The sequence below is a fragment of the Bombina bombina genome, chromosome 6, assembly GCF_027579735.1.
Source record: "Bombina bombina isolate aBomBom1 chromosome 6, aBomBom1.pri, whole genome shotgun sequence".
NCBI lineage: Eukaryota > Metazoa > Chordata > Amphibia > Anura > Bombinatoridae > Bombina > Bombina bombina.
This window is the reverse complement of record NC_069504.1, coordinates 854,670,093-854,687,048: the sequence shown is the minus strand read 5'-3', so window position 1 is coordinate 854,687,048 and position 16,956 is coordinate 854,670,093. Positions and strand designations below refer to the sequence as shown.

The 16,956-nt window shown below is 38.2% G+C and overlaps 1 protein-coding gene across 1 annotated transcript in view; it reads left to right on the top strand.

The window, feature by feature from the left end:
* Positions 1-16,956, top strand: part of LOC128663779 (vesicle-associated membrane protein 2) — a 151,184-nt gene that overhangs the window by 119,682 nt on the left and 14,546 nt on the right. The window contains exons 2-3 of the mRNA XM_053718278.1: positions 2,346-2,448; positions 4,358-4,516. Coding sequence (XP_053574253.1) covers positions 2,346-2,448; positions 4,358-4,516 — 262 coding nt within the window. The remainder of the gene's footprint in view (positions 1-2,345; positions 2,449-4,357; positions 4,517-16,956) is intronic.

The window sequence follows — 16,956 nt, the reverse complement described above, 5'->3', positions numbered from 1 at the left end:
ACAGACTTGCAGTTTAACCAATCAGTGCCTGCTCCCAGATTACTTCACGTGCACGAGCACAGTGTATCTATATGAAATACGTGAACTAACACCCTTGAGTGGTGAAAAACTGTTAAAATGCATTCTGAAAAGAGGTGGTCTTCAAGGTCTGAGAAATTAGCATATGAACCTCCCAGGTTAAGCTTTCAACTAAGAATACCAAGAGAACAAAGCAAAATTGGTGATAAAAGTAAATTGGAAAATTTTTTAAAATTACATGCTCTATCTGAATCATAAAAGTTTACTTTGGCCTAGACTGTCCCTTTAATCTTGAGCCTCAGCATGCAACAAAGAATGTGACATGTTGGTAGACAATATGTGATCTAATTATACCCTACAGATTATATAAGCTATTGCTGTGTGCGAGTATATATACAGTTGCAAGAAAAAGTATGTGAACCCTTTGGAATGATATGCATTTCTGCACAAATTGGTCATAAAATGTGATCTGATCATCATCTAAGTCACAACAATAGACAATCACAGTCTGCTTAAACTAATAACACACAAAGAATGAAATGTTGCCATGTTTTTATTGAACACACCATGTAAACATTCACAGTGCAGGTGGAAAACGTATGTGAACCCTTGGATTTAATAACTGGTTGAACCTCCTTTGGCAGCAATAACTTCAACCAAACGTTTCCTGTAGTTGCAGATCAGACGTGCACAACGGTCAGGAGTAATTCTTGACCATTCCTCTTTACAGAACTGTTTCAGTTCAGCAATATTCTTGGGATGTCTGGTGTGAATCGCTTTCTTGAGGTCATGCCACAGCATCTCAATCAGGTTGAGGTCAGGACTCTGACTGGGCCATTTCAGAAGGCGTATTTTCTTCTGTTTAAGCCATTCTGTTGTTGATTTACTTCTATGCTTTGGGTCATTGTCCTGTTGCAACAACCATCTTCTGTTGAGCTTCAGCTGGTAGACAGATGGCCTTAAGTTCTCCTGCAAAATGTCTTGATAAACTTGGGAATTCATTTTTCCTTCGATGATAGCAATCCGTCCAGGCCCTGACGCAACAAAGCAGCCCCAAACCATGATGCCCCCACAACCATACTTCACAGTTGGGATGAGGTTTTGATGAGGGTGTGCTGTGCCTCTTTTTCGCCACATATAGTGTTGTGTGTTTCTTCCAAACAACTCAACTTTGGTTTCATCTGTCCACAGAATATTTTGCCAGTACTGCTGTGGAACATCCAGGTACTCTTGTGCAAACTGTAAATGTGCAGCAATGTTTTGTTTGGACAGCAGTGGCTTCCTCTGTGGTATCCTCCCATGAAATCCATTCTTGTTTAGTATTTTACGTATTGTAGTTTCGCTAACAGGGATGTTAGCATTTGCCAGTGACTTTTGTAAGTCTTTAGCTGACACTCTAGGATTCTTCTTCAAATCATTGAGCAGTCTGCACTGTGCTCTTGCAGTCATCTTTACAGGACGGCCACTTCTAGGGAGAGTAGCAGCAGTGCTGAACTTTCTCTATTTATAGACAATTTGTCTTACCATGGACTGATGAACAGCAAGGCTTTTGGAGATACTTTTATAACCCTTTCCAGCTTTATGCAAGTCAACAATTCTTAATCGTAGGTCTTCTGAGAGCTCTTTTGTGCGAGGCATCATTCACATCAGGCAATGCTTCTTGTGAAAAGCAAACCCAGAACTGGTGTGTGTTTTTTATAGGGCAGGGCAGCTGTAACCAACACCTCCAATCTCATCTCATTGATTGGACTCCAGTTGGCTGACATCTCACTCCAATTAGCTCTTGGAGATGTCATTAGTCTAGGGGTTCACATACTTTTTCCACCTGCACTGTGAATGTTTACATGTTGTGTTCAATAAAAACATGGCAACATTTCATTCTTTGTGTGTTATTAGTTTAAGCAGACTGTGATTGTCTATTGTTGTGACTTAGATGATGATCAGATCACATTTTATGACCAATTTGTGCAGAAATCCATATCATTCCAAAGGGTTCACATACTTTTTCTTGCAACTGTATATATATATATATAAATTGCCAGATTATCCTGATTAGGGGCATATATAGCAAACTCTACTGCTATATTTAAAACTTAATCCCCCCCCCTATTAATCACACACATGCCTTGCACACCCACTCTAGACTTCTAAAGCCCGCCATGACATAAACACAATTTAAAATCGCATGTACAACACACTGGGAAAACAAACATAGCAAAGAAAGCTATTGATTACTGTTATTACTGTGTCTGTTTTCTTTACACCATAGTAACAGCCCCTCCTGCTATTCTGATACTAACCTGTTCTGTTTTTTTCCCCCCTGCCAGGTCTGCCCCAGCTACCGGTCCCCCTGCTGCCCCTGGAGATGGAGCTCCCCCTAATCTCACCAGCAACAGGAGGCTGCAGCAAACTCAAGCACAGGTGGATGAGGTAAGGTATGGATCTGCTTGTTATTTATTATTATTATTATTATCAATTATTTATAAACTGTCAACATATGACATTAGGTATAAAAGTACAGTACTGAAAAGATGAACATGACTGATCACAGACACTGTTAGCCGTGAACCCCCTTTACATGGGATGATCAACAGGACAAATGCCAAATCATTTAGATAGATCGCCATGCTGCTAAGCGTTTATGCGTACGTGCCTCTCTTATGGCTGTTCGTATTTAATTTTTAATTCCAACAGCCCTGTATTAGAAACTTAAATGTCTTAAACGTAGAGCATGATTTAAAGGGACAGTTTACTCAAAAATGTTCTCCTCTTTAATTTGTTCCCAATGATCTACTTTACCTGCTGGAGTGTATTAAATTGTTTACAAGTATTTCCATTACACTTATATTGGCATTTGAAATAGTTTATTTAGCCTGTGGTATCCCCACCTATCCTGAAAGTTTTTGGCCTTAAAGGAACATGAAACACAATTTTTTTCTTTCATGATTCAGATAGAGAATACAATTTTAAACAACTTTCCAATTAACTTATGTTATTTAATTTGCTTCCTCTGCTGAAATGTTCATTCATCAAAGTTTACAAATCAGCCATTTTGATTAAAAACGTACCTTTTTTTCTTTTCACAGCCAGAGCAGCTTCCCCCTCCTGGAAATCCTCTCTTCACACGTCAGCAATGACTAATCCGGCTTCCTCCAATCACAGCAGGGCCTCAGGCAATGACTACCCTGGGGGGAAAGCCGTGATTGGAGGAAGCCGGATTAGTCATTGCTGACGTGTGAAGAGAGGATTTTCAGGAGGGGGAAGCTGCACTGGCTGTAAAAAGAAAAAAAGGTAAGTTTTTAATCAAAACGGCTGCTTTGTAAACTTTGATGAATGAAAGTGCCCCTGTTTTTAATAGTATTTTTTTTTAAAAAACGGGCTTTCATTCACCTTCAATTTAAGGGAAAAACAATATTATAGAATACTGTCCCTTTAAGGACAGACATTATAAAGACAAGATCAGTTGCCCAGAGATAGCTCACCTTGTATCTATGTTGGAAGTATGTTTCTGTATATGAAGATGTCGTTATAGAATTAAAACTTATAAAGTGCCTAGATAGCTCAGGAGATAAAGTTCATTGCTATATTGAAATACAGGTTCAGATTACATCCAAAGCATTTACATTTTTTTATTTTACTCTGTAGCAATTTCCAAAATTAAGATATATGATGATAATTATTTATTGTCAGCTCTACCTTATGACAATTTAAGATACACACTAAATAAAGGAAACTGTAAAGAAACATAAAGCAGTGTTTTCATACATTTTGGTAGAACCGTTAGAGAGAGTTGGTTTCAAGGAAGACTTTGAGAACTATAGTAGACTGAGATAGGAAAGTGTAATTAAGGATAAAATGTATCATTTTTAAAGACTATCGTTGATATCTATGGTATTTAATATTAAAGTGAAATTAAATTAAAATAATATTAAGATTAAGATATTAAATGTGATACTGTAAACATGACTCAGATTACTAAACTACTAGTTGTGCATTCTCTAAGACAAATTCCACTACTTTGTTAGTGGCCAGATAAATACCTCTACCAGCATAAAAAGTTGTGTTTTTAAACATTTGAACTATAATTTAAAATAGAAAAGCAAAACAAAAACTGTAATTCATTTTAAAATACCCTCTTTTTAGATGGAAAATAAAATAATTTAATATCCCTTTAAGGGGAGTTTATTTTAGGGCCGCAGTTTCTAATGGAACTGTTTATCTGAGGTGCTGGAGGGAAAGATTTGGGTAATGGGTCGGTAGATTGATATTGGTTTTCTGACTGGGTATAATAGTTCTGGTTAAAGCAGCAAGTAAATCCCTGCTCTCCCTGTTGTTTCAGGTAGTGGACATTGTACGTGTGAATGTAGACAAAGTGTTGTTGAGGGATTCGAAATTATCCGAGTTGGATGACCGTGCTGACGCTCTGCAGGCCGGAGCCTCGCAGTTTGAGACAAGTGCAGCGAAACTCAAGCGCAAGTACTGGTGGAAGAACATGAAGGTATCATTATCCTACCCGAACCATCAGCTTTTCTCACACCTTAGCCCTTCTTAAGTTACTGTTATTCCCCTTGCTTGCAACCACATGCCCTTTCTGTCTTCCTTCCCATTACAACTCACGGTGACTCATCTACCTTCTGTTCCTGACTGACTCTATATGTTTTAGCTTTACATCTCTCTTTGCATGTTTTCTCTTTAAAGCCCCAAACATGCCTAGTGCAGTTTTTTTTATCAGAAAAAAATGCTAGATTTGTTTTTTATAAAAAATTATAATGGCCTCTATTTTGAGGGCATTTGGTGCACTTTTAGAAAATGTAACAAAGATCGGATTTCTGGCTCATTTCTCTTGTAAGGTGTATCCAGTCCACGGATTCATCCATTACTTGTGGGATATTCTCCTTCCCTAAATAAGGATAGAGGGGAGAGAGACTGGACAAGAAGGGGTTAATTAGCACTCATTCCTATTATTTGGAGTAAGTATGTTGAAATATTCAACTATTCAAAAGTGTGAAGTTAAGTTAAAACTTATTATTTATTTATTAAACCACTTTTAAAAAGAGTGTGATTAGAAATAACACTCTCACCATTACAAAAAAGCCCCACACTAACACTCCACACTCACACCAGTGGATATCACACTGCAATATACCCAGACAGTAAACACAGTTTCCACCCCCCCCCCCTGTATTCCTGGCCAGTAACAGGATACGCTGGCTTCAGGTGACAGGGATGGCTTCTATTCTGTGTGCACACGTCCCTTGCAGTGGATTGATTATGGCGTGAGTACAAGATTAGAAAATGATTAAAAACATTTATGCTGAATTAAGCATACTGTAAAGGTAGGCACAAACACGTTTTGGCCGAGTAGCGGCCTTTCTCAATGTGCAATCAGAATTTTGACAAGACGAGTGACTCGCTCGCAGCACCTTATAAGCCTATCCCCTATTTAGCCTGCCCAATCATAGCGTGCGTTTGAAGCACGCCCACCTTTCAGCGAATCCCAAGCGATTCAAAATAGCGTGCTCTGGGCAGGAAATCAGTGACCGATTGGTTGCTAGTGACTTCATACAGGCCCAATCAGAGATAACCTTTTTTTTATCTACGGTCAATGACAGGATGGCTATAACAAATACTGTGACTGCGATCACTGTAAATAATCCGATTCTATGTGCACCCATAGTAGCTCCATGAGCTTATGATTGCTTAGGTACAATTGTTATTATTGCGATGAGCAAGTGTTATGTACATAATGTACCATTAAGTCAGGTTTTGGAGCAGTAGCGCATTTGTTAAATTTATTATTGCTAAATGCGGTTTGTCCATAAGAGGTATAAAATGCTTGATATTCTATAATAAAATGGATATATTCGGTTTTTACTGTATAAAAGCATACCAACTTTCACACTATGGTTCAGAGATCATTTAAGAATCCCAAACTTATAGAATAACAAGTCCATTATTTTATTATATTTTAGTAAGCAGGTTTATAAAGTAATACATTGATCACATTAAATGTCCTCTACGGAAATTCTCTGGGTGCACATTAGAATTCGGTTTGATGATGATCATCAATTATAGTCAATATCTTTACAAGAAATAAAAATGAAATGTGCAATAAAAAATCAGAGGAATGCCCAAAAATTATTATTCTCATTTATGCCATTGGGCATGACAGCATTTAAATAAAAAATCCATCTAGCCTCTTTTTTCAAGAGGGCTTGTTCCATATCCCTGCCACGTATTCCAGGGCGTATTGTTTCCAATCCCCAGAACTTAAAAGTGTTAGTTTTTCCTTCATGACAATGCAGAAAATGCCTGGCGACACTGGTGATTTGTTTGCCCTTTTCTACATCCTTTGCTGCATAGAATCGGATTATTTACAGTGATCGCAGTCACAGTATTTGTTATAGCCATCCTGTCATTGACCGTAGATAAAAAAAAGGTTATCTCTGATTGGGCCTGTATGAAGTCACTAGCAACCAATCGGTCACTGATTTCCTGCCCAGAGCACGCTATTTTGAATCGCTTGGGATTCGCTGAAAGGTGGGCGTGCTTCAAACGCACGCTATGATTGGGCAGGCTAAATAGGGGATAGGCTTATAAGGTGCTGCGAGCGAGTCACTCGTCTTGTCAAAATTCTGATTGCACATTGAGAAAGGCCGCTACTCGGCCGAAACGCGTTTGTGCCTACCTTTACAGTATGCTTAATTCAGCATAAATGTTTTTAATCATTTTCTAATCTTGTACTCACGCCATAATCAATCCACTGCAAGGGACGTGTGCACACAGAATAGAAGCCATCCCTGTCACCTGAAGCCAGCGTATCCTGTTACTGGCCAGGAATACAGGGGGGTGGTGGAAACTGTGTTTACTGTCTGGGTATATTGCAGTGTGATATCCACTGGTGTGAGTGTGGAGTGTTAGTGTGGGGCTTTTTTGTAATGGTGAGAGTGTTATTTCTAATCACACTCTTTTTAAAAGTGGTTTAATAAATAAATAATAAGTTTTAACTTAACTTCACACTTTTGAATAGTTGAATATTTCAACATACTTACTCCAAATAATAGGAATGAGTGCTAATTAACCCCTTCTTGTCCAGTCTCTCTCCCCGCTATCCTTATTTAAGTATTAATATTAATATTAAGGGTTAGCACCAGGGAATACTATATCCCTTTTTCCTATCACTTTATTTTCACAGTGCCAGAACTAAATTATTTCTTCATAGATGTTACTTGGTGGGTAAACCACATTTTTTCCTTAGTTCTTGAGCACGTGATTTCTATTATCACCACTTACCATTCATGGCAGGCTTTGATTTGGGGGCAAAAATGCTCCAATGGTCTGAGGATATTAAAAAATTAACAATTGACTTACAAAGTAAAAACACAATTGATAACGTACAAATAGGGGAATGGTTACTATCTCTTAAAAATTTAAAACGTATTCGCAAACGCCAAATAAAAAGACAATGGAACATAGGAATGTTTAATTTCTACAAGGAGAACCAAGTTATACCTAGGGGCCTAAGGTTAAAAATGTTTCCAACATTCCAAGATCTTAAACCCACACTTAAATCTAAATGGGAAGATGCCTTGTCGGAATGCTCATTCAAACTTATAGGATATCTGGTAGAGCATGAAATGGATAAACTGAGTGAGTTGAATGAGGAAATAACCAAAATAGGCAGTGAACTTAAACAATATGAATCCAAGGAAGATTTTCAGAAATCCTATGCTAAAACCAAGGAAGAGGTAGAGAGGTTTGCTAAATACATTGCAAAGAAAAAATAAAAAAAGATTGACAGAGACCTGACTGATTATGCTAATAAATCTGTTTACTTATGGAACACTAAATCTAGTAATATAGAATCAGATTATTCTGACAAAGACTGTGAAACCACAGACGGTGACAATTCTGAAGATGAAGGGAGACCCAAATCTATTCTACTCAGGAGAATTACCCCACATAACAACATTGGGGATATCCCTTTAGGCGTAGAACTCGAAGGGGCAGAGGTAAACAGACCAAAAAACAAAAAACAAGTGAAATTCAGTCAGAAATCATTCCCCAAAAAGAAACAAGTCAAAAAGAATTAAACATAATTAACTTATCAGACAATATTTTAACTGAGACTCAGATCACAGTTTTAAAAAAAAAGGCCTGTCTTTTGTTCCCACAGCCCAACTTGACAAGTTTGAGATCATCAAAGACGTACATTTATTTGCAAGAAAAATACTACTTAAAAAATATTTTTCCTCCAGTTCAGATACAGAGGGTTTAGATAGTAATGATGTGAAAGCAATACAAGATCTTATCTTCCTTCTAGAAGAGTCTGAAAGGGATCCCAAAGAAATTGTATATAGTGATACAAAGTGGCGTGATGTATTAAAAATCAAATCAAAATTCATACCTCCACCTAGTACCTCACATAACACTGCAACATTTCTTGATTTAGTGTGTAAAGACATATTAGCAATTCCACCAGAAATGGACACATTGGCTGACAACCTTTCTGAAGAAGAAAAACTAGCACTAAAATCTATGAAAGAATGGACAGATGTCCAAATCAAACAGAGTGACAAGGGAGGGAACATTGTTATATGGCCCACTGATATGTACACCACTGAGGTTAAGAAACAATTGAATAACCCTAAAAATTATAAAAATCTTTTTGGGAACCCAACGGAGGAATTTCTTAAACAGTATAAAAAATTGATTTGTGCAGCAGCTGCAGAAGGCATAATTGATAAAAAAGAACAGCAATTTCTAGATGTCAAACACCCTACAATAGCAACACTTTATTTATTACCTAAGATCCATAAAAATCTGGAATGCCCACCGGGAAGACCCATTGTCTCTGGCATTGGATCTATGACTGAAAAGGCCAGTAAATATGTGGATGCCAGACTTAGGTACATAGTGGATGCTTTGCCCTCCCATACTAGAGACACTATGCACGTATTGACTAAAATTAACACACTGACTGTAAGACCAGAATCTTTATTAGTAACGTGCGACGTGGAATCCCTTTATACAAGCATAGATAAAAAGTGGGGCTGTCAGGCAGTGTCCTACTTCCTATCAAAAAACAAAGACCTAACAGATGAAACTAAACAATTCATCATTGACCTGTTGGAATTTGTATTAGAACACAACTACTTTGTTTTTGATGGAAAGTTCTACCTTCAGTTGTGTGGAACCGCGATGGGGACATCCTGCGCCCCTACTTACGCCAATATATACCTGGGCTGGTGGGAGGAAACTGTAGTTTTCCATAATAATCTTCTACAGTTTACCAAGTACATCACCCACTGGTCCAGGTATATAGACGATATCTTGTTTGTATGGGAGGGCTCTATAGAATTACTCCATGAATTCATTGCTACCCTTAATGATAATCCTTTTGGACTGTATCTAACCATGACATGTGATGATCATAAGGTAGAATTTCTAGATTTATCTATTCGTAAGAGTAATAATAATCTAGAGACAGAAACCTTTAGAAAGCCTACGTCAACTAACAATATCCTCAATGCCAACAGTTTTCATCACCCTAACACCATTAGGAGTTTACCAACTGGGGAATATTTGAGGATTCGCAGAAATTCTTCATCACTAGAATCTTTCCAGAAGGCTGCTGATGAATTAAGGAATAGATTACTTCTAAGGGGTTATTCTAGAAAGTCTCTTAAGAGAGCCTATCAGAAAGCATTACATAAAAATAGGGAGGAACTGCTAAGACCCAAAAAGATACATTCCAACTCTAATCCATTAAGATTCATCTCTACATATTGTAACCAAAGTCAACAGGTATCCAATATACTATCCAAACACTGGCATATCTTACAATTAGATGAACAGCTTAACTCCATTATTCCACAGAATCCTTTGTGCACCTATAGACGTGCAAACAATCTCAGTGATCATCTAACCTCCAGCCACTTTAACAGAAATGCCAAAAAAGCCCCGATCTATAAAGGATCTATAGCATGTGGTAATTGCAAAAACTGCACATATATGGTTAAAAAGAAATATATGCTGGATAGATTTAACAGAAAATGGATGATTCAAAATCACATCACTTGTAAAACAACAAATGTGATTTACTGTCTATCATGCAGCTGCAACTGTTTTTATGTAGGTATGACCACTAGACAGATGGGAGTTAGAATCACTGAGCACCTAAGCAACATTAGGAATTCAGCAAAGGATGTAGAAAAGGGCAAACAAATCACCAGTGTCGCCAGGCATTTTCTGCATTGTCATGAAGGAAAAACTAACACTTTTAAGTTCTGGGGATTGGAAACAATACGCCCTGGAATACGTGGCAGGGATATGGAACAAGCCCTCTTGAAAAAAGAGGCTAGATGGATTTTTAATTTAAATGCTGTCATGCCCAATGGCATGAATGAGAATAATAATTTTTGGGCATTCCTCTGATTTTTTATTGCACATTTCATTTTTATTTCTTGTAAAGATATTGACTATAATTGATAATCATCATCAAACCGAATTCTAATGTGCACCCAGAGAATTTCCGTAGAGGACATTTAATGTGATCAATGTATTACTTTATAAACCTGCTTACTAAAATATAATAAAATAATGGACTTGTTATTCTATAAGTTTGGGATTCTTAAATGATCTCTGAACCATAGTGTGAAAGTTGGTATGCTTTTATACAGTAAAAACCGAATATATCCATTTTATTATAGAATATCAAGCATTTTATACCTCTTATGGACAAACCGTTAGTGCATTTAGCAATAATAAATTTAACAAATGCGCTACTGCTCCAAAACCTGACTTAATGGTACATTATGTACATAACACTTGCTCATCGCAATAATAACAATTGTACCTAAGCAATCATAAGCTCATGGAGCTACTATGGGTGCACATAGAATCGGATTATTTACAGTGATCGCAGTCACAGTATTTGTTATAGCCATCCCGTCATTGACCGTAGATAAAAAAAAGGTTATCTCTGATTGGGCCTGTATGAAGTCACTAGCAACCAATCGGTCACTGATTTCCTGCCCAGAGCACGCTATTTTGAATCGCTTGGGATTCGCTGAAAGGTGGGCGTGCTTCAAACGCACGCTATGATTGGGCAGGCTAAATAGGGGATAGGCTTATAAGGTGCTGCGAGCGAGTCACTCGTCTTGTCAAAATTCTGATTGCACATTGAGAAAGGCCGCTACTCGGCTGAAACGCGTTTGTGCCTACCTTTACAGTATGCTTAATTCAGCATAAATGTTTTTAATCATTTTCTAATCTTGTACTCACGCCATAATCAATCCACTGCAAGGGACGTGTGCACACAGAATAGAAGCCATCCCTGTCACCTGAAGCCAGCGTATCCTGTTACTGGCCAGGAATACAGGGGGGTGGTGGAAACTGTGTTTACTGTCTGGGTATATTGCAGTGTGATATCCACTGGTGTGAGTGTGGAGTGTTAGTGTGGGGCTTTTTTGTAATGGTGAGAGTGTTATTTCTAATCACACTCTTTTTAAAAGTGGTTTAATAAATAAATAATGTTTTAACTTAACTTCAAACTTTTGAATAGTTGAATATTTCAACATACTTACTCCAAATAATAGGAATGAGTGCTAATTAACCCCTTCTTGTCCAGTCTCTCTCCCCCCTATCCTTATTTAAGTATTAATATTAAGGGTTAGCACCAGGGAATACTATATCCCTTTTTCCTATCACTTTATTTTCACAGTGCCAGAACTAAATTATTTCTTCATAGATATTCTCCTTCCCAACAGGAAGCTGCAAGAGGATCACCCACAGCAGAGCTGTCTATATAGCTCCTCCCCTAACTGCCACCTCCCAGTCATTCTCTTGCAGCTCTCGACAAGGGAAGCAGCTAGAGAGATGTGGTGCATTAATGTAGTTTATCTTCAATCAAAAGTTTGTTATTTTCAAATGGTACCGGAGTTGTACTGTTTTAGACTCAGGCAGAAAGTTGAAGAAGAGTCTGCCTGTGGTCTTTGATGATCTTAGCAGGTTGTAACTAAGATCCATTGCTGTTCTCACACATAACTGAAGAGATGGGTAACTTCAGCTGGGGGAATAGCGTGCAGGGTCTCCTGCTCTGAGGTATGTTCAGTTTTTAATTTTTCTAGAGAAATGATATGCTAGAAAATGCTGACAATACCGAATTTACTTAAGGTAAGCCTGATTACAGTGATTTAATAACGACTGGTATCATGCTTGCTGTAAAGGGTAATATTTTTATTATTTATTCACATTACTGAATAGATATAACGTTTGCTTGAAGGTGTATGAACGTTTATTACATATTGGTGATAAAACTTTATTCTGGGGCCCAGTTTTTTCCACATGGCTGACTAGATTTTGCCTAGGGATAGTTTTTTAAGGCCCTCTCACTGTGAGTACAGGTTGGGAGGGGCCTATTTTCGCGCCTAAATTGCGCATTAGTTTTGCAGTTTGAGACATCCAGCTTCCCTGAAGGAGTCCCCTGAACATTTAGGACCTCACTATAGGGTTTTTATGCCTTCCAAAGTCGTTGTATGGGCAGGTAGGGCCACAGTAGAGCTGTGGCAGTTTGGTGTGACTGTTTAAATACGTTTATATCGTTTTTTTGATCCGGTTTTGAAACTAAGGGGTTAATCATCCATTTGCAAGTGGGTGCAATGCTCTTTTAGCCTATTATACACACTGTAAAAATTTCGTAAGATTTACTGCTTTTCTCTTGTTAAGTGTATCCAGTCCACGGATCATCCATTACTTGTGGGATATTCTCCTTGCCAACAGGAAGTTGCAAGAGGATCACCCACAGCAGAGCTGCTATATAGCTCCTCCCCTCACTGCCATATCCAGTCATTCTCTTGCAACTCTTAACAAAGATGGAGGTAGTAAGAGGAGAGTGGTGTATTATAGTTAGTTTCTTTCTTCAATCAAAAGTTTGTTATTTTTAAATGGTACCGGAGCGTACTATTTTATCTAAGGCAGTATTTAGAAGAAGAATCTGCCTGCGGTTTCTATGATCTTAGCAGAAGTAACTAAGATCCACTGCCGTTCTCACATATTCTGAGGAGTGAGGTAACTTCAGAGGGGGAATGGCGTGCAGGTTATCCTGCAATAAGGTATGTGCAGTTAACATTTTTCTAGGGATGGAATTTGCTAGAAAATGCTGCTGATACCGGATTAATGTAAGTTAAGCCTTAAATGCAGTGATAGGGACTGGTATCAGGCTTATTAACAGAGATACATACTCTTATAAAAGTACAATATAAAACGTTTGCTGGCATGTTTAATCGTTTTTATATATGCTTGGTGATAAAACCTATTGGGGCCTAGTTTTTTTCCACATGGCTGGCTAGATTTTTGCCTAGAAACAGTTTCCTGAGGCTTTCCACTGTTGTAATATGAGTGGGAGGGGCCTATTTTAGCGCTTTTTTGCGCAGCAAAAAATACAGACAGAGACATTCAGCTTCCCTCTGCATGATACAGGACATCTCTGAAGGGCTTAAAAGGCTTCAAAAGTTGTGATGGAGGAAGGTAACAGCCACAGTAGAGCTGTGGCAGTTGTGACTGTTTTTAAAAACGTTTTTGTCATTTATTATTCCGTTTTAGGTATTAAGGGGTTAATCATCCATTTGCAAGTGGGTGCAATGCTCTGCTAACTTGTTACATACACTGTAAAAATTTTGTTATTGTAACTGCCTTTTTTCACTATTTCAAATTTTGTCAAAATTTGTTTTTCTTAAAGGCGCAGTAACGTTTTTTATATTGCTTGTTAACTTGGTTTAAAGTGTTTTCCAAGCTTGCTAGTCTCATTGCTAGTCTGTACAAACATGTCTGACACAGAGGAAACTACTTGTTCATTATGTTTAAAAGCCATGGTGGAGCCCCATAAGAGAATGTGTACTAAATGTATTGATTTCACCTTAAACAGTAAAGATCAGTCTTTATCTATAAAAGAATTATCACCAGAGGGTTCTGTCGAGGGGGAAGTTATGCCGACTAACTCTCCCCACGTGTCGGACCCTTCGCCTCCCGCTCAAGGGACGCACTCTAATATGGCGCCAAGTACATCAGGGACGCCCATAGCGATTACTTTGCAGGACATGGCAGCAATCATGAATAATACTGTCAGAGGTATTAGCCAGATTGCCTGAATTAAGAGGCAAGCGTGATAGCTCTGGAGTTAGACGAGATACAGAGCGTGTAGATGCTGTAAGAGCCATGTCCGATACTGCGTCACAATATGCAGAACCTGAGGACGGTGAGCTTCAGTCTGTGGGTGACATCTCTGACTCGGGGAAACCTGATTCAGAGATTTCTAACTTTAAATTTAAGCTTGAGAACCTCCGTGTATTGCTTGGGGAGGTATTAGCTGCTCTTAATGACTGTGACACAATTGCAGTGCCAGAGAAATTGTGTAGGCTGGATAAATACTATGCAGTGCCGGTGTGTACTGATGTTTTTCCAATACCTAAAAGGTATCTACACATAATGATGAATTACCCTAAGATCATCACTAATAGGACAGATCTCATTTACAAAATGTATATGATTCCGTTTTTGACAATAATGAGAACATTACTAATATGTAATATTTTTAAGGTGTATATTTGTCTTTATGTTCCGTATTAATACATTACATACTAACTGTAAATATTTTCTATTTATATGGTACCTAGTATACTTGTAAAATGAAATGATTTCGTTTAATTAATTTAAATATTCCTTTGTCTAATATGTCTATCCTTAACTAATGTTTATGCATAGATTGGTGAATGCCTTCTCTTTGAATATTTCTACTTGGAGATAGTCTTATGGTGACCACAAATTTAAATGTTTGCCCACTCTAAAAATGGAGGACCGTGTACCGGATTTCCGGTTTAAGGATTTTGAATGACTTAAATTAAGGTTTTGGACATGCGCACACCATCCTTGATAAAGCTTAATGCGAAACGTACGTTGGATTCATCGTTCTCTGGCGTTTTCCCAAGTATCTGCACACCAATAAGAAGAGCAACAGTTACTGGACTTTCTGGGGGAGGTTGTGTGGTTCAGTTTCTACACTCCTTACCTACGGTTTCTAGTATCTTGTTAAGCTCATATTGAGCAATTACTATATTGTATTGCCTAAACTTATTGCAAAAGTGGGTGTGCGCTTCTACCTGAGCTTGGCTATAGCTCCACCGCATGTGAGTAACCATTTGCACAGTCACAAGTTTTGTATTGCAACAAAGTTACAGAATTACGCTATGTGGCATATTTTCTCTTTTTTATGAGGATCAAGGGAGACCACACATAAGACTGAAGAGTGCCAGGAAGAATATACATATCCTTATATGAACTTTATATTAATTTTTATGGTCCAACATTTATTAGTGGCACCACATATATAATATTATTTTTATTTTGTGTTTATCTTATCATATCACATTTATTTCATTTATCCACCCTTTTTTGTGATACTTTGGTACTTGTTATCATCTCTCAGGAGTATGTTGTCCAGGTAATGCCAGGGCCTACCCCTATTCCGTCCCAAGCCTGTATGGCAGCTAACACTCAGCCAGATTACGAGTTTTGCGTTATGAGTGGCTCGGTAATAACTTGCAAGTTATTTCCACTGCTCACCTTTAATAGCGCTCAGAGGGTGAGATTTCAGATTCAGACAGTGTAATGCCTTTCTCTGATAGTGAAGGATCTTCCTTCAGGTTTAAGCTATAACACCTCCGGGTGCTTTTAAAGGAGGTTTCTCCAACATTGGTGTGTCCGGTCCACGGCGTCATCCTTACTTGTGGGAATATCTCTTCCCCAACAGGAAATGGCAAAGAGTCCCAGCAAAGCTGTCCATATAGTCCCTCCTAGGCTCCGCCCACCCCAGTCATTCTCTTTGCCGTTGCACAGGCAACATCTCCACGGAGATGGTTAAGAGTATGTGGTGTTTAGTTGTAGTTTTTTAATTCTACTATCAAGAGTTTGTTATTTTAAAATAGTGCTGGTATGTACTATTTACTCTGAAACAGAAAAAGATGAAGAGTTCTGTTTGTGAGAGGAAGATGATTTTAGCAGACAGTAACTAAAATCGTTTGCTGTTTCCACATAGGACTGTTGAGATGAAGTAACTTCAGTTGGGGGAAACAGTTAGCAGACTTTTCTGCTTAAGGTATGACTAGCCATATTTCTAACAAGACTGTGTAATGCTGGAAGGCTGTCATTTCCCCTCATGGGGACCGGTAAGCCATTTTCTTAGTCTCAAACAGAATAAAGGGCTTAATATGGGCTATAAAACTGGTAGACACTTTTATGGGCAAAATCGGTTGCTTTATTTGGGCATTTTATACATGTTTATGCTTGTAATTTACACTTATAAGCTTGGGGAACGTTTTTTAACGTCAGGCACTGTGTTAGACACCTTTCCAGTCAGGAAGGGCCTTCCCAGTTGTAGGCTGAGCCTCATTTTCGCGCCATTAATGCGCAGTTACTTTTGAGAGCAAGACATGCAGATGCATGTGTGAGGATCTGAAAGTAGTTGGAAAAGTTCCTAGAAGGCTTCATCTGGTATCGTATTCCCCCCTGGGTTTGGTAAAGTCGCAGCAAAGGCTGTAGCTGGGACTGTAGAGGGGTTAAAACTGTAACCGGCTCCGGTTTCTTTATTTTAAGGGTTAAAGCTCTGAAAATTGGTGTGCAATACTTTGAATGCTTTAAGACACTGTGGTGAAAATTTGGTAAATTTTAAACAATTCCTTCATACTTTTTCACATATTCAGTAATAAAGTGTGCACTGTTTAAAATTTAAAGAGACAGTAACGGTTTTGTTTTAAAACGGTTTTTGTACTTTTTTGATAAGTTTAAGCCTGTTTAACATGTCTGCACCTTCAGATAAGCTATGTTCTATATGTTTGAAGATCAATGTGTGTCCCCCTTCAAAATTGTGTGATAATTGTGCCA